Source organism: Cebidichthys violaceus, unplaced genomic scaffold, assembly GCF_023349555.1.
Source record: "Cebidichthys violaceus isolate CVI_PGR_0920_01 unplaced genomic scaffold, fCebVio1.0.p SCAF_91, whole genome shotgun sequence".
NCBI classification, from domain to species: domain Eukaryota; kingdom Metazoa; phylum Chordata; class Actinopteri; order Perciformes; family Stichaeidae; genus Cebidichthys; species Cebidichthys violaceus.
The window spans coordinates 146,381-169,966 of NW_027176977.1; the positions used below are offsets into that span (position 1 = coordinate 146,381).

General features: G+C 39.1%; 2 protein-coding genes across 5 annotated transcripts in view; one reads left to right on the forward strand and one right to left on the reverse strand.

The window, feature by feature from the left end:
* thap7 (THAP domain containing 7) lies at nucleotides 1-10,520 on the reverse strand. Its single transcript, XM_068704430.1, has 5 exons — nucleotides 10,447-10,520; nucleotides 9,080-9,159; nucleotides 4,670-4,807; nucleotides 4,440-4,550; nucleotides 1-3,177 (listed from the first exon to the last, which is right to left on the reverse strand). Exons 2-5 carry the CDS (start codon nucleotides 9,157-9,159, stop codon nucleotides 1,803-1,805), a joined length of 1,704 nt encoding a protein of 567 aa, XP_068560531.1. The 5' UTR covers nucleotides 10,447-10,520; the 3' UTR covers nucleotides 1-1,802.
* Nucleotides 10,521-16,095: 5,575 nt separating this feature from the next.
* arhgef2a (Rho guanine nucleotide exchange factor (GEF) 2a) overlaps nucleotides 16,096-23,586 on the forward strand; it is a 57,060-nt gene continuing 49,569 nt past the window's right edge. For all 4 annotated transcript variants that reach the window (XM_068704390.1, XM_068704392.1, XM_068704394.1 and 1 more), the window contains exon 1: nucleotides 16,096-16,294. In XM_068704390.1, the coding sequence (XP_068560491.1) occupies nucleotides 16,232-16,294 (63 nt within the window). In that variant the 5' untranslated portion in view covers nucleotides 16,096-16,231. The remainder of the gene's footprint in view (nucleotides 16,295-23,586) is intronic.

Sequence of the window (23,586 nt, forward strand, 5' to 3'; positions counted from 1 at the left end):
TCATGGAAATGATAATATAATGTATTATTTATTTCATTAAAAATGATATCAAGGTTGTGATGCATTTCTTTAGGTCCTGTCCTCATGCTGTATCCTCATTTCAAACAGTACTTTTTCTTGAATTCACCGTGACCTTTAGCTGTCGTGGGTTGGCCACTAGATGCCATCGCTTCATAAGCACGGCAATTTAGACAGAGTACACAAACACATTTATTAGTTATTAATCTGTCAAATTTCATAAGGGATAGTGAATGCAATGAATGCAAAAAATGTAGTTGCATAAATGACTTCACAGAGAAATACTTGCATTACATTTCAGTGCCAGCTGTCACTCAGCAGCTGAATTCTGGTCGTCTATTTGACCATCAACTATTTTGCATGAGCAAATGTTTTCTTTCAGTGCTTTGAACGTGATTTAGCATCTAGAAAAGTACAAGTTGTCCAACATTACATCCACTTAGTTTTTCTTAGGTGGATGATAACATTTATTCGATCTAACACTTTCTATTCCCTGACATGATAGAAACATCTACAAAGTTTTCACTGCTCTATATGAACTATACAATACATTGCTCCTGCACAATTCTGAGAACATAAGGTTATACTTCCTAACAGTGGAAATTATAAAAATACGAGGGAAACTGAAAAAACGCACAAGTCAAAATTGCAATTATCCCTTTATTTCAACATCAGATTTACCTTCATGTTTCACTTAAGAATTAATCAGTTATATTTTTCCCAATTGAATCATTGTTTTTAAAATATGTTTGATTTACACTTAAATAATCATTTTTCTAATTGTCAACAAATCCTATGAGAAGTCCAAAACCAACAATGTTTTACTTTTAATTGTCATTTTTATTCTATTATATCCCCTGCTGCTGTTATTATTAGTAGTCGTTATATTTATATTATTATTAAATAATTTATGTCATATGCATTGAATGTGTTGTAACTCTGTAATGTTGTTCATTGTGTACACATGACATCTATCACACTTCTGTCCATCCTGATGAGGATCCTCCTCTGTTGCTCTCCCTCAGGTTGCTTCCTTTCTCCCCGTTAAAGGGTTTTTGGGGAGTGTTTCCTGTTCTGATGTGAGGGTCAAAGGTCAGAGGAATTGACCTTCCTCTTCAATGAATTGAATTGAATGTGATTGAAAGTTTACTTTCTGACTTCCCCACCCAGTCTGTTTCAACTCCTACCCCATTGGCTCCTACTGAATAAATGCCTATTTACAAATACATAGTTTCATTTTGTCACCCAATGCAACAGTGAGGCTCATTGATGTGTTTTTAATAGTTTTTGGACAACAACGGAGCTCCATGATACATAGATGAATCAGGCTTTGACATACACACTTGTTCATAGATATTCACTGCTGGTTTGGCTCAGCACATAAAAGCACTATTTATCCATTGATTTGCACTTCTCTGAAGTGACTAAGCACTGAATATGTCTGAAAGTAATAATCTCAAAGATTTTCATTTAATAAATGTGTCTTAAGTCTCTGTGGCCTACTGATAAAAGCCCTTGCATTTGCAGTAAGATGAACTGGGCGTCTGTGGCAACTTTGGACAAAATCACAAGCAGTGCTCTCTGGGAAGTGAGATCTAAAAACACACCTGCAATTACCAAAGAGATTGAAACAGAGATCATCGAGATTGTAACTTAACTGCCAAACTTCAATGTCTGTTGCTCTACAACAACACCATGTCTGGTGTCATATATTCCAGAGGCCAAGCATCCTCTGGAACACAGGTTTAAGTCTGCACAATACAAAGCATATTCACCCCAGAATCTTAGTTTATAAACTCGGTGCTCAGCTGAAGGTGAAATCCCTCCAGGTGTTCTTTAAGTTTCTCCCTCACATCTTCTCCCATTTCCACCATTGTAGTGTTGATAATAGAATGCTGGTCACTGTGTTCATCATCACAGGCTGTTTGAACTCTGGACAGACCTCCGCTGTTCTCCGTCATGTGTCCCAAGTCTCCTTTAAGATCCAGTTCTGACACAAGTATGGTTTGTGCTTCATCAGCAACTCCCTCCATCTTCAAAAGCCTTTGTAGTCCATCTTCAGCAGGGACAGGCACCAGAATGACCTGTCCCTCCAAACTGTCCTGTATCCACAACAGCTGCTGCAGCTGCAGATCCAGGTGATGCTCCTGAACCAAAGCTTCATGTTGCCCCTCACAGCTGTCAGAGAGCAGCTTCTGCTGAGAGTCTAAACACTGCAAACTTTGCTCATGAGCATCAGGCACAGGGACCACATGTGGATGACCTTGAGTTTGGAGCAGGATTTGGGAATTTGAGTCACTGGTTTCTACACTTTTCCCAGGTGGCCTTTCCAGCCTGACTATTTGTATGTCCTTGGCATTTTCAACTGTCCCACAAGTACTGGATTCAACACATCTCTGAATCTGCAGAAAGTCCTTGTGCACTGTGGGCTGGACATCTTTCCCAGTCTTTGAAACTCTGCCTGCTACCTGACCACCAACCTGCGCCTGCCCTCTTCCACAGTAAAAGCAGTAACCCTTCTCCTCCTCCTCAGACCAGCTGTTAGTTGCTAGAAGAAAATGATTCCCCAACTCTGTCTGATCCACATATCTGTCCTCACACAACCCTATATCTTCAGATTTAGCATCAATCTCACTCTCCTCCTGGTTAGAGCCACCTTTGCCTCGTCTCCTCTCCCCAAATTGTGTCCAGCTCCCTCTGTTTTTACAACCATCTTGTGACACAAGTAAAGTGTGCTTCAGCCGTTTATCATGGAGCCTCAGCACAGTGCTGCGCAGGCGGTTCTCCCTCCGCCTAGTGGCATGCAATTGCCGTAAAGCCTTCTCCAAGCAGTCAATAGCTTGGTCGTAACGTCTCCTCCACAGCAAGGGGCAGAGCTGAGCATAGCTGTGCTCCTTCGGCAGGTAAAAGGCTGGAGGAGGGGGCAAACGCCTCATGTAACGTGATGGGGAGAGGGGACAAGACCCTGGTGCTGGGGTTGGACTACAGTCTTGCTGCGAGAGATGCTCCATCTCTGACGGCTTTTGAGAAGATGCAGGTATGTTTAAATTACTCTCTTCAACTGCTGCATCTGATTTCTGAATTGTGGGTTCTTCTGAAGTTCGATACCTGTCTGTTCCCTGCTGAGCGTTGTCCTGGTCGCCTGAGCGGGGATTCTTCCTACAGAAAAGAACATAAAGTGACAAAGGCTGTTTGTTCCATTAGTTTTTCCTTCATATGGCAGGACATCCATTCAATTTTCAGCACGCTTATTAGCACTACAGTTTATGTTGCAATTGCAATTGTATATAATCAGCACTGTGTGTCCATCACGTGTGGAGAATGTTTGGAAGTTGTTTTTATTGAGTATGTCTTTGTCTGTTCTTATTTTGTGCCAGATTGTGAGAAGACCCAGCCCAAGGAGGAGCACCTTGGTGATGTCAATCCTCCTCAGAGCAGACCTCACCTGCTGGTGCTGGAGGAACTTCCTCCAGCACCAGCAGGTGAGACAAGGTGTCGGGTCGCACACTGAAGACCTGTGCCGGCTTGCAGAGGTGTTCACCGTGTTCAACGTCTTCAACCTCTCTGCAACAAGCTGCAGTCCAGTGACACTGCTGCTCGCACACATTCACGAGCGTACTAACATACATAAATTGAGAAAAAAAAAAACAGCAACAGTTGCCTTCAAAGTAAAAGCAATGCAACTGTATTCCGTGCATCACGTGCGCTTATTTACGTTTTATTTCTAAATTTCCATTGACGTCCCATGGGTCGGTCGGCGACAGCCAAAGGGGCCGTACAATGCCCAGGTCTGATGTAGTCATCTAATGCACACTAAAGTTACTCACAAGCCTCAGCATATATTATTATATATTGTTGTTGGTAATTAGCAACTGTTAGTATGTAACAAGCTAAATGAAAATGGTGCACATGGTAAACATTATACCTGTTAAAGCATGTTAAAGTTGTCATTGTGAGCATGTTAGAATGCAATGTGAGCATTTCGCTCAAAACACAAATCAGCCTCAGTATAACCTCGCTGCGAGCATGGCTGTAGTAAAGCACTTTGTAACACTGTTAAGAAAAGTGCTGTAAAAATAAAGTTTATATTATATTATTAGCTCACGTGAATTTACAAAAAAAGTGAAAAAAATGATAACATTTTAAATTGAATGTATATTTATTTACTTTGACTCACTAATCATAGTAATATAGTCACTAAAGCCAGAACCGGGAAGAGAACAATTAACAGTCATTTTTAAAACATTTTAAAGTCTTGCACAAACTCACAAATCCTGAGATTTGCTGTCTATAACTTTTGATAGCAAGTCATATGAAATCATGTCTCACAATCATTTTACAAGCTCAGAATCTTTTATGACAGGACACAAGAGGTTGGCGGATCGCCAATGACAAAATGGGACTCTGTATCAGTTCTGTACCTGACAGGAATGTCTCCTTGTGTCTGCAGTGTTCCTGGTCTTTTGCATTTGGTTGTTGAAGAGGAATCAAATACTGTAGGAAATGCATCTTCCTTTAGTCTCCTGATCCCACTGCGAGTGAGAAGGTCAAACACATTAGGGGCTGTTATCCAAACGCCGTCAGCAGTAGACTCATATTCAGCACAAGTGGTCAATAACAGAAACTATTGCTACTGATTGAGTCTACAGACCTGCATCCAGTCAGTTCGAAGCTGTCTGGGGTGAAGTGTTTGGAGCAGAAGTAGACAAAGTCTGTCTGAGGATCCCAGGAGTCCACACGGTGGGAGTTAGTGATCCAAAGGTTTCTCCGAGTTGCTCCTTTTGGTAATCTGTCAATCACAATGACAAATTATTATTCATTAAATAACATTTTCTCTCCTTGTTGTTGTTGTCACGTTTCTCACTTCAATACACAAATTCAAGGGAGATATTTAAGAACATCATAAAAACTACATAGAACATCCATGACAGTTATGAAACACAACATGAACGACATAATATGTATTTAATGATGTGACCCCCAGTGAGCATGTTATAGTGGTTCAGAGTCTAAACTGTACTGCAGGCACTTTTTAAAGATGGGAGCATGTGTACTGCATGTTTCTTGGTTCCAGGTTGCCAGATCCTTCTTTATACCAGTTTTTCCCTCATTAAAGACTATGGGGGGTGGACCTCCGACCCTATAGGGGAAATGGTAAATGAAATGTACTTTTATTTCTCTTTTCTAGTCTTCTGACCACTCACAGCTCTTTAACACTACATGTCATCATTCACCCATTCACACACATTCATACACTGATGACAGGGGCTACCATGCAAGGTACCACCTGCCCGTCAGGACTAACTAACCATTCATACACCACAGGCACAGCCACAGTCGCCCCCAGGGGGTCCGGGGAAATGCTGCTCCGGCAGACAGTTAGTTAAATGCATCGATCTGGTGCACACACAACAATTTGTGCTCTTATTTAAAGTATTAAAACTAAATATATTTACTCAATAATGTACTTAAGTACAATTTTGAGGAACTTGTACTTTATTTGAGTTTTCCATTGTATGTAACTTTATCCCTCTAGTCCAATAAATCTCAGAAGGAACGATTGCACTTTTAACTTCACTACATTTATTTGACAATATTAGTTATTAGTTAGGCTACTTTGCAGATTCAGATTGTTAATACAAAATATCAATCAACTATGATGTATTAATAAATAGTGCATAGCCTAATTATTAAGTATGTAAAGTAGGTCAAATGAGCCCCACCTTTACCAGTTGCAATATTAAAGTGATTAACATATTAATGCATCAATGATATAAGCCTACTGTAAACATACTATTTGAAATGGGCCGTTCTGCATAATGAGTATACTTGTACTTTTGATACTTTAGGTATATTTTAAAGCAAATACTTTTGTACATTTACTTAAGTACCATTTTGAATGCAGGGCTTTTACTTGTAACAATTATTTTTACACTGAGCTCTAGTAAACAATTCAATCATTAACACTTTGGTTGTATAAATATGAATGGTGACGACACGGCAAAAACATCACTCACAAAGCCTGGAAAACGAGACGGGGTCTGTGTTTTAAGAGGGGTCTGGTGGGTTGCCGACATCGCCACCAACCACACACTGAGTCCACGACGGTGAACAATCACACCGGGAAGAGGAAGAGAAGGTACAGCAAGCTCAAGGCTCCGGAAAATGCCACAGTTTGGGCAACGGGTGCTGTAAAGTTGACCGGCCGGAGATGCAACATAGCTTTACTTTCACTTTATGATATTTTCGGTTCATTATGAAACTATGGTGGAGAAAAAAAGATTATGGTGGGCTGCCAGAGTCTAGGTTATGCATGGGAAGCACTGTATAGTCTCAGTTCTCTACGATACAAAAAAAATATTTTCGGACTCACCACCCAAGACAATTGTGATTGGTTTAAAGAAATACAAAAGTCAGAGAATTTTTGCCCCTATACCATACTGTTAATGTGTGCGGCCGGACTTTTTGACATAGCACTGTGGAGAGACTACTTCCAAAGATACTCTTTTATTCAAATACATTAAGGTCATTTAGCAGACGCTTTTATCCAAAGCGACTTACAATTCAGTATCTGCCTCTACACCGTAGGCACATCTCATTGACATGAGACTAGCGGAGCAGGAGCCGGGGTTCGAACCACCGATCCTCTGATTGAAGGCCCTGCTCTCCACTTAACCACGGTCAATACAGTGAACAAGTCTAAAAATATGGCTATGGGACACATGGTATGTATGTTTTATAATCTGGATGCAGATGTTTGAGTATTGTCTACCTGAGCAGAGAATGAAGTGTCTCTCTCTCTCTCTCTCTCTGTGTGTTGTTATCGGAGCGTTCTCTGTGCTTTGTTCACATTTTAATGGGTGAGCGTCCCAGTGCGTGAGCCCCACTGGCTAGCTCTTCACTGCTAGTGGTGTAACGGACCACCGTATGGATCTCCCTCACGGTTAGGCACGCATGTGAACTGCGGATTAATTACAGTTTACCTTCACCATAACAGTGAAAAATCAAGATTTACTGACGATCTTAATCCCCCAATATTCAGTCAAATATGCTATCAGGACATCACTATGGCTTTTCTAGTCGCTGATCTGATAATGTTACATTGTAAACAACCAATCTGTGTTTAAGTTGACAGGAGGTTCCATTATGATGCGTTCATAATGCTCTGTTGAGTGAAAATGAGTATTGGGTGAAGGTAAATTATAACATTATCATGATGTGTTCACATGTGATCTCGTAGAATGTAGTTTTGGTGAGAAACTTGAATATATCCAGTAGTTTATAGGAAATGTTTTTACAGCAATATAGAGAACTATAACCTGTTTACACTAGCTCTAAACAGATTATAATACATCATTAAAACTACTGATAATTAAAAATGTGTCCTGGGCAACGATTACAAATTTTAATTGTGATTAATCGCATGACTTTCTGCAATTAATCGCATTGTTATGCGCAAAGTTCAATAATGAATTCAAAAGTAGTGTATTGCGCACTTTTATTTTAAAAGTACTGCTATATGAACAAAAGTGCAATAATATTTGGTTTGCAAACACTTCAAACAAATCAGGTGCTTTTTAACAGCAGTATTCCTTTACACAGTAGCAGTTATATTTCTTCACTATCTGTGCTCAGTGTGCTGACTTTATTTGAAACGTTCCACTGTTGTGCAACATGAATAAAATGTTCTGCGCACGTTTCAGCAAAATGTCTGTCTTCTGTTTTCATGACAGTCAGAGCATGTGAATGCAGCTCCCACTGTTCATCAATATAATGCACTGTAACTTCGAGGTGATGATGGTTACCCAGCGATCAACAGTAGTCTCCAATGAGAGTAACAGCTGGTGCATGTTGTAACGCCGTCGCTTTTGTAGTCCTCTCCTTTTCATACAACTCATGTATTCTTCTTGTGATGGTCGTCTTGAGAGGCTCATATGTGCCGTCATTCGTTGATCCTAAGAACGTTCCTCAGACCAACATCATCCACAATACTAGTCGGCCTGCAGTTTGTAGCTATCCTCTTCTCTGTGGCATTTCTTAGCATTTCTTAGTCTTGCTTTTGTGTATCTATACTTCTCCCACATGCTGCATCAACGTAGTCTGCCGAAGCCTCCCTCCACCGCTTGTTTGGGTGATTTGCTGGCATCAACGGTGTGTATTGCATTTTTTTTAAAACTGCGTTAATGCTCGATAAAATAATTGTTGGCATTAATGAATGCGTTAACGCGATAACGCATTAACTTACCCAGCACTATAAAAAATACAATCTTTTATTTACTAATCAATTGAATTGTGTGTTTTTACGTAGAAAAAAACACTATAAATTACTTTAACAAAGCAAAAGGAGAACATATAGAAGTTTTCCACTCTGAAGTCTGTAAACCTTCAGAGTGGTTGAAATGATTTTTGGGATGGTGGCAAAAAAAATTGTCTGGAGCCCTGTAGACCAGCTGCTATAATCAAACAATAATATGGATCATCAATGATCGGCAATTAGTATGCTCCTGTAGGCTGTTCTGGTGGTGTATGAATGGGTATTCATGATTATGAATGGTTAAACAGTCCTTGCATGGTAGCCCTGTCATCAGTGTATGAATGGGTGAATGATGACATGTAGTGTTAAAGCGTGTTAAAAGTGCTCAGTCGTCACCATGTGAAGGCAATTCCTTAATCATAGATGTGCTCTGAATTTTGAATTCAGCTCATTTAATGTTTATGTTGCTGCTCTAAGCCTGAGCTAACTGTTTACAACATCTTGCTTCCATGTGTTTTTTAATATGTTCATTCAATGAATTAAATATCTGACACAGCTATGGAGCATTAGTTCATTTTTTGTCATAACTTGGCAAGCAGCTTATCACGGCTTCCCACAAGATCATTTTTCTATCAACAGACTAATGCTTCATTGTTTAAACACTAGAGGAAAGCTACATTAACTTACCATCTACATATTACATAAGACACATTGTGGTAAGGGCCCTGTAACTAGTGAATACAACAGAAATCAACACGTCTTTCCATCCTAGAGGCATGCAACCCTGACGTTCTACAAAATGCTCACTTGTGGAAGGTAATACCAGCATTACGAGTCGCACGGTTGTCTCGAGATTTGCAGCCGCCTGCTGAGCAATGTCTTGGCATCTGAAAGTGATACAGTGAAGAGAAAAAAGTACTTTTGAGTGCATTTTGAAAAGTATTATTTTGTAAAAGTCAAACATGAGAATAACTTAATCTGAACAGAGAATCTCAAACAGAAACATCCTGAGAAAGTTAGGTTCCAAAAGGATTCAACGAAATGAAAGTGTAATATCACCATGTTAATACTATCAACTGTATTTTTTTTGTATTAAACTTCAGCTGGTGCCCATGTTTTTTTATTAACAATAAATTTACATTATTACACTCATATTATAATGATTAACCTTTCCCCTTTTCCATCAATGTTTTTCTTTTCTGTCTAAAATAATCAGCAGATCAATTTTAAAGACTATAGTCCAGTAGCTCAGTCCGAAGGTGGCCAGTGTAAGTCCAACATAGACCAGTCGGAGTGTGGACTGGAAGCTGATAAGTGAACCTCATTACTCTGACATCGGACAACAATGCATGTCTCTAGCTCCTGTGTGTGCTTATGGCTGTATTTGGCCTTAAGTGAGTGTAAAAAAAAAAAAAAAAACATGAATTTCATCAAGGGGATTAATGAAGTGTTACAAAAAGAGAAATGAATTATAGTTGCAGACCCACAACACATGTTGATTATTATCATGTAAATTATGAATTGAATTATTATTATAAAACCATTTCACATGTAAATGTAAAAAAAACATTAATCATTGTAATATTTAACTAATATCTATCACATATGTATCTAGACTTTTCCTCTCAAGTCCCCCATTATGTTTAAATGCATTTTCTTTTTTAAACTTTCATTGCTTTTCTTATGTATGTTTATCATTGCATGGCACGTTGGCTTGTTTGTACAATATGATTTGTGCAATAAAGTTATCGCTAAAGAGGAAGAATAAAGGTCGACACTTCACTGTGTCCTTAAATCAAACAGTATCGCAAACAGACGTATACAGTTAGTAACGTCACCGTGGAATAGATGAAACGGTAGATTTACGGAGCGCTGTGCTCCCAGCCTGACGGAATTCTTTAACAACTTAACGCTACGTTATTCATTCAGGCGCTATCGCTTTTGAGACGTTTGTATTCGGTAAGAAGTCGTGATTCACGTTAACGTCACCTCGTTAGCCACACACACTCATTTTGGCCATGTAACAATGTAGCAAGCTAGCGAGGAGCTAGTAAAAAGCTAACCCGTTGCAAACGTCATGGACATGAGGCAAGTTTCAGTTTTTGGCTACTAACGTTACTTGAGTTCAGTAGACGCTGGAGTAAATTATGATTCATAAATACTAAATATATTACCCCTGCACAGCAGATTTCGACCTCACGAAGATGGCCGATCTTCTCTTCTTCCACCCTCTTACTTCTTTTCCTTGTCCTCCCCTTTTTTGTAAATAAAACTTTATTTAAAACATGCGCCTCACACATCAGAATCAGCTTTATTGGGCATGTACGCGTACGCATACAAGGAATTTGACTCCGGTTTTACATTGCTCTCCACGTACATACACAGTTACATATACATTTACAATAAACAGGGAAAAAAAACAATATATATATATATATATATATAAAAAAATAAAAAAAACAGGGACAAAAAAAAGAAAAGTAGAACAGATGTAAGCATACACATTTAACGACTATTTACAATATAAATATAAATATATATCCAAAAAGTGTATATGAACATGACCCTATACAGGTAGAACAGATGTAAGCATACACATTTAACAACTATGTACAATATAAATGTAAATATACAGTGCTGTGAAAAAGTATTTGCCCCCTTCCTGGTTTCTTATTTTTTTGCATATTTGTCACACTTAAATGTTTCAAATCATCAAACAAATTTTAATATTAGACAAAGATAACCCGAGTAAATACAAAATGCTGTTTTTAAATGATGATTTAATTTATTAAGGGAGAAAAGCTATCCAAACCTACTTGGCCCTATGTGAAAAAGTAATTGCCCCCTCTTGATAAATCATGAATGAACTGTGATTTTTTGGGAAACTGAGTTCAATTTCACTATCCACACCCAGGCCTGATTACTGCCCGACCTGTTGAATCAAGAAATCACTTAAATAAAACCTGTCTGACAAAGTGAAGTCGGCTAAAAGATCTCAAAAAGCAACACATCATGCCTCCATCTAAAGAAATTCAAGAACAGATGAGAAACAAAGTAACTGACATGAATCAGTCTGGAAAGACCCCAGAACAACATCTAAAGAACTGCAGGCCTCACTCGCCTCAGTTAAGGTCAGTGTTCATGATTCAACAATAAGAAAGAGACTGGGCACAAATAGCACCCATGGGACAGTTCCAAGGCGAAAGCCACTGTTGAGCAAAAAGAACACAAAGGCTCGTCTCACATTTGCCAAAAAACATCTTGATGATCCCCAAGACTTTTGGGCAAATATTCTGTGGACTGACGAGACAAAAGTTGAACTTTTTGGAAGGTGTGCGTCCCGTTACATCTGGCGTAAAACTGACACAGCATTTCATAAAAACAACATCATACCAACAGTCACACATGGTGGTGGTAGTGTGATGGTCTGAGGCTGCTTTGCAGCTTCAGGACCTGGACGATTTGCCATAATTTACGGAACCATGAATTCTGCTCTCTACCAGAAGATCCTGAAAGAGAATGTCGAGCCATCAGTTCATGACCTCAAACTCAAGCGCGCTTTGGTTATGCAGCAGGACAATGATCCGAAACACACCAGCAAGTCCACCTCTGAATGGCTCAAAAAAAGCAAAATGAAGGTTTTGGAGTGGCCTAGTCAAAGTCTGGACTTAAATCTGATTGAGATGCTGTGGCGAGAGCTTAAACAAACTGTTTATGCTCAAAAACCATCCAATGTGGCTGAATTAAAACAATTCTGCAAAGAAGAGTGGGCCAAAATTCTTCCACAGCGATGTGAAAGACTCATTGGCAGTTATCGCAAACGCTTGATTGCAATTGTTGCTGCCAAGGGTGACAAAACCAGTTATCAGGTTTAGGGGGCAATTACTTTTTCACATACCGCCAAGTAGGTTTGGATAGCTTTTCTCCCTTAATAAATTAAATCATCATTTAAAAACTGCATTTTGTCTTTACTCGGGTTATCTTTGTCTAATATTAAAATTTGTTTGATGATCTGAAACATTTAAGTGTGACAAATATGCAAAAAAATAAGAAACCAGGAAGGGGGCAAATACTTTTTCACAGCACTGTATATACAAAAAGTGTATATGAACATGACCCTATACAGGTAGAACAGATGTAAGCATACACATTTAACAACTATGTACAATATAAATGTAAATATACAAAAAGTGTATATGAACATGACCCTATACAACAACAGTGTCCATGGAATTAAGGTGCAGAATGGAGGTAGTGCAGTAATTAATTGTTCATCAGTGATGGCCAGTGGAAAGAAGCTGTTCCTGTGTCTGGTGGTTTTGGTGTACAGAGCTCTGTAGCGCCTCCCAGAGGGGAGGAGTTGGAACAGCTTGTGTCCAGGGTGTGACAGGTCTGCAGTGATCTTTCCAGCCCGTTTCCTGACTCTGGAGGTGTACAAGTCCAGGATGGAGGGCGGGCTGGAGCCAATGATTCTCTCTGCAGACCTGAGAATCCGTTGTGGTCTGTTTCTGTCTTAGCTTATTGTGTGCTTTGTATTTTCAACCAAGCGTATTAAAGTATCGCTATGTTAAACCATAAGACAATCTTGTTAAATGATAAATTAAATAATTAGTTTTCTTGTTTGTTCATGTTTTAATACCCTAGCCCATGAGACTCTGTGCCGGGGAAGGTTGTAGCTCCCTGTTGGGATGTAATGCTACTTGTGCTGGTTGTGGTCACCTGCTGTATAATTAACTCCATCTGTTGATTGATTGTAAAATTGCCAGAATATATACGCCCGAAACGTCCCTGTGGCGTATCTACAGTATATACTGTAGCTATATATATATATATATATATATATATATATATATATATATATATATATATATATATATATATATATATATATATATACACACATACATAATGACAGGCATATAATGACAGTGAAAAAGCCCCGAAAGGAGACCTGGATGTTTTGATCCAGCCTTTACTGGAGCACTGCAGCTCAGAGAAGATAAACACATGGCTAGAAATCAGTGTAACATATAGTTTGGAAAATGTATGTATGTGTATTGGGTTTTAAGATGTAAAACAGTGTACTGTGAGAACTAACTCTACACCCTTTTAAAGTACTGTGTAAAATGGGCAGAATTACAAACAGTTCCATAATTTCTCACACCTGCCATCTTGTCTCCTCTCTGCAGGTGTGGTCTGCGATGACTTCTGATTTTGGTAGCTAAATGGCCTTGATGTAGTCAGCAGTTATGCTGCATTCAGGTACCCCTCAGATGGGAAGTTGGGAAGTTGTTCTTCCAAGTTTAGTGTGGTCATGAACTTTACTTTTTAACATGGAACAAGAGCATGTAAACAACTTGTTGATAGCTGTTTATATTATGTTTATGTTGTATATATTCAAACAAGTTTTCATCAGATTGAGAAATATTTATTTATCTACATGCTGCACCAAAGTTTCTGTCGGTGTGACAGTGTCCAACTTTGTAGGCGGCAGTTAAAGTAATAATATTTATTAGTTCACAGTCATAGCAGTCCTTAATAATTTCTTCATACTCAAAGCAGATCTTATTCATCAGTTTATACTCATAGCTGACCTTATTCATCAATTTATAGTCATAGCTGACCTTATTTATTAGTTCATACTCATAGCAGACCTTATTTATTACTTCATAATCATAGCTGACCTTATTCATTTGTTCATAGTCATAGCTGACCTTTTTCATCAATTTATAGTCATAGCAGACCTTATTTATTGCTTCATAATCATAGCTGACCTTATTTATTAGTTCATAATCATAGTTGAGCTTATTCATTGGTTCATAGTCATAGCAGACCGTATACATCAATTTAGTCATACCTGACCGTATTCATTAGTTCATATTCATAGCAGAGCTTGTTAGTTCCTTGCCACTTCTAAACTTATTTATTTAAATTAATTAGTGCTGGGCAAGTTAACGTGTTATTATCGCATTAACGCATTCATTCATTTATTTGTTTATTTACTTTGCAGGGACAATGCACACCAATCAACAGTCAAACTGTAAGTGAGCCAGAGAGGCTAGGTTTCATCTGCTGTCTGACAATTATTTTATTAACGCAGTTTTTTTTAAATGCAATACACACCGTTGATGCCAGCAAATCACCCTTTTTACTGTGTAAAGAATACTGCTGGTAAAAAGCACCTGATTTGTTTGAACTGTTTGCAAACCAAATGTTATTGCACTTTTGTTCATATAGCAGTACTTTTAAAATAAAAGTGCGCAATACACTACTTTTGAATTCATTATTGAACTTTGCGCATAACAATGCCATTAATCGCAGAAAATCATACGATTAATTGCGATTCAAATTTGTAATCGTTGCCCAGCACTAATTTTTTCAAGGAAACACACTGTGACAGCCAGCATACTTTGGTATCTGTCTGGGGGTCTAAAATAAATACAAAAAATTGGTAATGGCGGCGAATGTACATGCTAAGGTGGATAGATTAGTTCCCTTAATTTTGCTGCATTTTTGTCTTAATTTGGTGTCTTTTCATGTGTATTACTGTAGCACTTATGGCATAAGATGCTTGTCGAACTTCAGAAAGGGATTCTGAAGGAATCTGAGGATTGGATTCATTCGAGGGGAACGAGTCATGAGATGATCACCCCTCATGGCCGACCCCCCCAGCAAAACCTGCCAGACCAAATGCTATTGAAAGCAGAGGCGAGGGGAGGAGAGCCACAATGTAAGCCAGCTCAGCTAGGACCTAAGGCTATTCCAACACAGGGTCCTGGATGATATCAGGTCACAGGAAAATGTAGGCTGACCCAGCAACGGGAGGTCCCACGTCTTTACAAAGACATGGCTCCATCGTCGCATCCTGGATCAAGTTGCACTTGACGGGCAGAGCACAGGACAGAGCTCAGGACTCTGGTTGGATGAGAGGAGGTGGACTCTCTTTACATCAATGATGCTTGGTGTCCAAACAAAGTCAAAGTTTATGGACAGTTTTTCTCTGATGCTGAATTTTGAATGTTGATTTTCGGTCCATATTGCCCAGAGAGTAGTTTTACTGTTGCTGTTTACGTACATTTTTAAAATGCACAGGAATGCACTACTGTTTTTGTTGTGTCGCAAATGGGCTACAACTGCATTGTGTTGTGCAACCCTGTGTTGCATAATGACAATAAATTGACCTTGAATCTTTGAATCATTCAATATAATTTCTGGTCCTAATCATCAATGCTTCTCAGTGGCTCCCCACATGTCAATGTTGAGCCTGTGGTTCATAGCTAACGGTGCTAACAGCGCTAACAATGCAGTGCAGAGCTAATGCACTAACATGCACTAAAAGCACAACTTGTCGGGTATGTGAACAAAGACAGGAGAAGCAATTAAGTCTCTCATAATTTAGATGTGTGCCTGTTACCAGTTCTTAACAACTCTGATCAATCCCCTCAATGGTATTGACTGAACAACAGACCACTCACCTGTCAGGTCCCACATGTTTGTAAATAACCTTCTCACCTACCAAATAAAGGAGCTGAATACTTTTGGATGAATGTGTTGCAGTTTGAGCTTTTGTCTTCTTATAGCACAATAACTCATCTTGCTTTCAGACATAAAAAATGTGTACTATTTAACTTAAACTTTTCTTTTCTCAGTATGAAATGCTGCTGTAAAATATTAGCATTTTGTAAATGGTTTCATATTGGAATGTAGTAAAGAGCAGATAATCGTCTATACCAGGCATTCACACAGCTGAATACTGTGTGCATGTGTGTGAGGGGGCGGTGATGATTCAGAAGTCAGATTTCTCACAGGAACAGTCACTTCACTAGAAGCAGAAGCACATTGCAGTTGGCCAGTGAGGGAAGATTTTTTGAGCTTTTTTTCCCTCTTTGGTAGAGATCTGAGGGATCCAGAGAAGTATACGAACGCTTATATTGGATATTTAATTTTCAGATTGTCACAATGTCCAGAGTTGCCAATCTGTCAAAGCTGCGACAAGAGAGGATGAGGGAGATCAACCTGCGGGTGAGTTGGCATTATGTTCGTCCTTCAGTGTAACATTAAAGACATTACCATCAGATTCACTTTAGGTCCCGCCAACCACACAGTGTTTGAATAGGACAGATAATTAGAGATTACTACTAAATGGTACTTTGTAGATTTTTTATTTTCCTGTCTTTGTTTTTGTCACTTCCCCCTTCTGTCTATACCAGTGTCATTGCCTGTTTTTGCACTCACAGTCATAATACATTTCCGCAATTTGAAACAGGGCCTGCTCTCTACGACAGGAGCACAGGCCTCTCAGGCCACGGGCCCTGATATCACTGCATTTCTTCTCTAAATATACAGGATAAGTGTCTATGTATTTGTGAATGTAGGTGGTGGTGTGTATGTATGTTTGCTTGTACACAGTGTGCTTTCTCACTGGATATTTGACTATAGCAACTGTTGCCATAGAAATGGCCGTGGGTGTGTGTTGTAATATTACTGCTTTCTTTGAGAATGTTGCAGGCCTCAAAAATGTCTATAAATAAATATATAAAAAAGTAGTCAGTGCTGGATTTACTGTGGCACTAGTTTTAAAAGCACAGATGTGCATTCACATTTGAAAGCTGTGCATTGAGGTCAGACACACGAAAAAACTAAAAAAACTGATCATGTGATGTGGTTGATTTACCAAGGTCCCCCAATTTAGAGCCACCAGCTGCACACCATCTCCACCCTCCACCTGCTGCACCCGGTCCTTCTCTCTCTACTAATACTTGTAATATAAACAAAAATAAACAACTGAACTGTAGCTGCAAATAATGTTGGACGATGATATAATTTGTTGTCTGAGCTTAATAAATAAATAAAAAGACAAAATCCACTGCTTAACTATTCCTAATGAGCCCTGCCTGTAAGTCCAAGACTGTATTGAGCTTCTGCTGGATATACATAGTAGATAATATCAACAAACTATCACTATAAAAGCTGCAAGGACCTCTTGAATAGAAGGGGCAAAAGAAAAAAAGAAATTTAGCAAAGAAAAGGACAAATGTTATTTTTTGTAAGTTTATACCTTTGTCTATTTAGAAAAAAAAAATATAGATATGAATTTCTTGCGAGAAAAGGGGTACGTTGTAGATATTATAGCCATATTCACTGAGCTTTCATTCTGTTTAGTGTAGCAAGCTAGCCACATAGCTTAGTCCTGCATTACAAAAGTATGTGGTTAAAACTACGAAAGAGCCAAAGCAGCAAAGGCCCATCGTTAGGGAGAAGGTGTCAAAAAGAACAAGCGGATTTAAAGGACAGCTATATCAATCTTGGCTTTATGAAACACCAAACTACTAAACACCCTGAGCTGCTAGGTTTCCCACAAAAACAGGAAACTGTGATGGCAATCAGGTCCCAGATCATAAGAAACCATTTTGCAAGGACTGGAAGTAACCAGAAGTGGGCAACTATTGCATCATTTCAGTGCTCTTTCCTTATTATGCAAGCCAGAAAGCCAAAGACAAATGTAAGCGTGTACCTGAAACACAGAGAGACAAAACCATCCAGTTGGATGAAACTACCACTGCGGCAGGGGAGGCAATACTCCTACAATATGTACAGTAGTACATTGAGCTCAAACAAGATATTCTTATGTCTGCCAATCTCATAATCACCACACAAGGATATGGTATTTTCTAAGTAGTTGATACATTCTTTGCCAAGTATAATCCTCCAATACCAATGTAGTTGCATGCTGCACAGATGGATGCCTTATTGATAGGATAAAATTAGGGCTTCAATAGCCATTTGAAGTAGAAGGTGCCCCACTGCAGTGTTTCACTGCACGATACAAGCAACTCTCTCATAAACTGAATGAAACCTTACAGACTGTGGCAATAGAAAAGCTCGCCCAGTCAACAAATAAATCTTTGGGTAGCTGCTCGAGGCCAAGGCACACTAGGCCCCCCAGACAGATACAAGGTACGCTGGCTGTCACAGTGTGTTTCCTTGAACTTCCCAATCAGATAAGGGAGTTCTCAACCCTTCATATTCATAAACTACTGAAATGACAGATGAGTTTATCATTAACACGTCACACCAGGAGAAGACATACATCCTGTGGTTGACTTGGGAGTACAGAAAGAATAAACAGGTGAAGGAGGAAGGGGAGTACCTCCAAGCTGAGGATGACTCATGGATATCAAATCAAGTTCTCTCTAAAAAAGATTATATGCAGAATTTGGATACATGCAGGTTTGGCTTGTGTATAATTGCAACATTTTTGGTCGTCTAAATGTTTTATTCAGCGTTAGGTTGCACTTAGCTCTAACCTCTCGTGTCACTTTGGTTGCAAAAAGCCAAGATGGCAATGGCCAAAATGTTGAAATCAAAGGCTTCAAAACTAGTCCACAAACCAATGGATGACATCACAGTGACTACATCCACATCATATATGCAGTCTATGTACCAGATTCATCTTGCCATTCACTACAATGTCACTCTTATCAGAGATTTCCTAACAATGACTTATGTTTGGCTATTACCAAAATCACACCTGAAATTATATAACCTCGAAAAATTATATAATCAGCTCAAAATGTCAACAAAATTGGAAGGTTTACATCAACTGGCTGCAGACAGTTAAGGACGCTATTTAGGTTAATTGTACAGTTATTTATTTTTCTATGCTGTATCCATGAAAATACTTCAATAGAAGTATCTAAATCCTGTTTTGAAGGTATTATTATATATTAGCAGTATACAAGACTTCATTTTTCAAAATTCTCATGACCACAAAAGTATGGCCAATTTTAATTCATCATAATCATTATTCTTTCATCCCATTAATCATTCATTTCAAACACAATGTGTATGTGTGTCTATTTATTGCTGTAGTGTCAGTTCTTTGTGTATGGCATTGTCAGTAGTATGTCGGTCAGGAAGGCTAAACTTAAATTACCCAGGGTGCTATGCTGCCCTTTAGGAATCAATCTGGGTTACTCCATTCTCACTGCTACAGAGTTCCTCAAAGTGGAACACCTAATGGTGAATGCACCCATATAGCACACACCTGTGTGCAATAACAACAGTAATACATTTGATTATATATAATCAGTCAAACACACAATACAAAGAAAAAAGTACAACTAGAATTGTTTTAACATTGAAAACCAAAGTATATGGGTATTAATTAGAGTCTGGTCTAAATTTCAACATTTTAGTGCAAAGTATTTTAACTCTACATATTGAGTTGTAAATGTACATAGCGACTGCCCTCTACTGGTTGAAACCAGGCTATTGTAATTGAATTTTGCTATTGGCTGATTTGGAGCCAGGAGACGTAGAAGAGCTAGCTTTCGCTTATGTAATAAATGTCATCTGAAGAAAAAAACAAAACAGATTATCATTATTTTAGAAAATTTTGTTAAACTTCATATTGTGTAAAATGGAAACAGTGGGTCCGTATCTGAGCCTGTTCTATTCTATCTATTTAAATTGCATAGGCTGCAAATGGGTGGATTTGACTGGGGACTACAGGGCTCTAATACATATTATGGTATTTAAAAAAAACAACTAGAAAACAAAAGCACCATATAGATGTAAAAAAAAAAAAATGAAATGTGTGTGTTCAGGAATGTATGAAGCTGGGGGTGTGAGTCGAGCAATTTTTATGAGATGAAAGTTTGGGTAGTCACAAGGAGGCTATCTAAATTTACTTTCACCCCTGCTAGTAGAGAATTAGCAAAGAGTGGACTTAACGAATTGGTGGAGTGAGTGTAGTGATTGAGTAATTAGATTGTATTGTTAGCAGAGATTTTTGGTGAAAATGTCATAGTTAGTTGCGTGTTTATCATATTTAGCAGGTGACTTAGTGATTTTGGACAATTATTGGGTTTGGAATTTTTGTATTTGTAAGGTAAGATACGTTAGCTTTGGCTTGTTGTTTAACTTTGTGTGTTTTTCAGATAGTTGTTTGATTTACCATAGTTAAAGTTAGTATTGTTAACATTAGTTAGGGGCCAGAAAAGGTCGGCACTGTTTCATTCCCAGCTGCAAAAACACCTCCTGACTGCACAGCTTCCATCTGAACTAGAAATTAGGCACCGGCAGACTGCGATCTACCTCTTAGAGCTAGACTTTGCAATCTATAGCTTCTCCAGTGTCATAGAGGTGAATATGGGTTTTACTAAACTGCACATGCTGGAAAGCGATGCAGTGCCATTCATTGCTCTCCATGTGCCGACAACAACAGGACCGCTGTCGCTGGAACTCCACTGCCTTTTGAGGTGAGTTTGTTGTAATACACCTTGTATTGACATGACCGCCAAGCTAATGTTATATGGCAAGGTTAGTTCACGATGCTTAACTTTGACTACCGTTACTGCAGTTTAAATCAATATACGTGCCCTAGCCCGTTAACGATACGCAGCAGTCTTATGAGGCTGGTTAAGCGACGAATATTGCAATAATCAGGCTGTGCTGTAACCACGTTTTAGCCTATACATTAATGTTGTCGCAGTTAATTTGAACTGTTATATTGTAGGTTAGACTAATATCATACTAATATACTGCTCCGTAGAGCTGATAACGCCGCTGGTCACGCCGCTGGACATGCTAAAGACAACACGGTCAGCAACACCTGTAATCAGTTGTCCATGTTGAATTAACCTGGTAGTCGATCGATAATCATGGCTGTTGTTGTTTGTGATCTTCAGGGAACGGGTCATGTGATAGGGGTGTGACGAACCAGGGAAGGACATGTTGCGACTGCTAAGAACCAATCAAGTAGTGAACACGTGATCGTTTCCAAATGTATGCGTTTACGCCGTCCACATGACAAAGCAACCCTGTAGTGTGGACGCTCAGTGCAAACGTAGTAAAACATGCGTTTTCAAATGGAACCGTAGTAGTGTGGACATGGCCTGAGGCTTTGACAAAAAATAACATGGAAATAAATAACGGTTATTTTAATTACATTTTTTGCACAGTGGACAATCTTTCAAAGGGAACACCTCTTATCTTGGAGTCTGAGGTAATACTGTCACTGAAAATAGCAATAAAATGTCAAGAATTGTCTTTATTCTTGTTCTATAATTTCATAAATACAACAAACTATAGTTTTTGCAGTGGTGGGCCGTCAGGGCCAGCAAAGCCTTCTCTGCTGGCCTAAACAGAATCACAAAGTTATAGTTGTTTTATAATTTAATCATTTTTCATAAATACACCACATGTATTATAATTTATAAAAATATTTTTCCCATTATCTTATTATCTCATTACACAGCTACTGTCCTCCTCTGTTGCTCTGCTTCCAGTGCAGCTTGTTTAAGTAGAGCTTTTATCCAATCAGATTTCACCCCTATGTCTCTAGGTAAGAAGAGAGGCCTGAGGCCTTCAGACTAACAAGTGAATCCCTTTGCAGTTTAAGTAAATGGGGACGATATTGTTGATTGTCATAGTCTTCAACCAATCAGATCTTTATTTTGACATGTTGGGCGTGTTCTTTGACATGCCAGAGCCTGCTAGCTGGCCTACAAGAGGTCAGCATTAACGTGCAGCTCAGTATTAAGGTGCAGCGTGCGCTGTGATTGGTCAGTGAGCGAGCACGTGACTGTTGTGAAACTTAAGGTAGCCAGCAGAACTTAGTTGGAGTAGTAAGAGTTCAAATTGAAATATATGGAAGAAATTATGACATTTTTAGCATTTTGCTTGGTGTAGCTTTGTTTTTTTAACACTCAATGAGGAGGAGGAGAAACGGATTTGTGTTACTAGCAATGCCTTTCTGGAGAAGGACTGGGATTAAACTCTTTGTCAACAAAGAAAGGAGGATGGAGTTTATCTTTAAGTGAACAGCATTTGGTAAGTGAACTGACTTTGTTTTTTTACATCTAATATCTGAATGGCCCGTGCCCTTGAGTGTGTAGCAGAATGCGTGTTCCGCTGCAGGTCTGCTGGATTGGTTTGTCATCATATGAATATATGTGACTGGTTCTTGTGAGTTTGTTGTTGTCATTGTGTTAATTATATTGATTTTGACTATATGCTTTGTCCATGTTCATGTGTTTTCTTTTACAAAGCAAGAATTATGGTCTGGAGAAATGGTGATTGTGTGGTGATTGCTTTAGCCCTGTTTGAATCAGTACGGAACAGCTAAACGCTGCAGGGAGAGTTTGTAGCTTGTGTGCTGCTGTTGTTTTCCTGCTAAGCTAGTTTAGCGTAGCCTCCCAGAACACACGTGCGGTGCCTCAGCTGTGTTTTGTTTTGGGGTTTTTTGTTCCGGGTTCAGAGGTCAGACAGCCCATTGTCTCCTATGTGAGCGCAGTGGCTCCACCGAAAACATTATATTTGCCACAATTTAAGCTTATGCATTTTCCAAATGCCCTAGTATTTTTCGGTTCGTAAGCCTCATACTGAACGGTTTAATATGAATATGTGTATTGTTACACCCCTAGAAACAAATAATAACTCGTAGCTGTGGCGTCATAATGAGGTTATTAGGAGGTGGTTCAACTGTAGTAGGACAGCACAGAAGGCCAAGGTATAAAATGCATGGCCGCCATTTTGTATATATAACTATATATACAACTTTATAAACTGAGATATCAAATAGCTTTTGCGGCTCCAGACAAATTATATTTGGTGGAAAATAGGGCAAAATGGCTCTTTGGATAGTAAAGGTTGCCGACCCCTGGTCTATGTAATCCAACGGATTTACACATTTGGCTCAAGGAGCCTGAAAGCGAGATGGACTCAAACTAACTGCTCCATTAGAGTCAATGTTAACTCTGATGACAAATTTCTCAAAGAAAGCAGACGGTACCCATTTTTTAACCTTCTTTGACCCCAAAAACTACATAACCACGTTCGGCAGTCTTATCTCTCTGTTGATATCAATATGTTGTTGATTGGACTCATGGTTTTGCTATAAGGGGCAGTTTGACAGGTAATTTTGTTCACAATCCCTGTCTACTCTAACCTTTCTGAAGTAGTCTGCCTCTAACACCCAGGTGCTCCAATCACCGTAGCAACCAGTGACACACAGGCAACATGTCAAACTAAAAATGTGATTGGTTTAAGACTATGACAACCCAGATAGCAAATTGACTCTGATCCGGATCCGCCCTGGAGGTATCATAGGCTCCGGAACGGATCCGCAAAATGGGTCCGGATCGGAGTCCACTTGCACAGCGGACGGATCTGGAATGGATACGCATCAAAGATCCAGACCAGATCCGGCCTGTATCGCTCATGACGCAGCTTTTCCACCCAGATCCAATATGGACCCGTTTATGAAGTGGCCCATTTGGCCCGGGTCCGTGGCACAGTGTTTTAAAAAC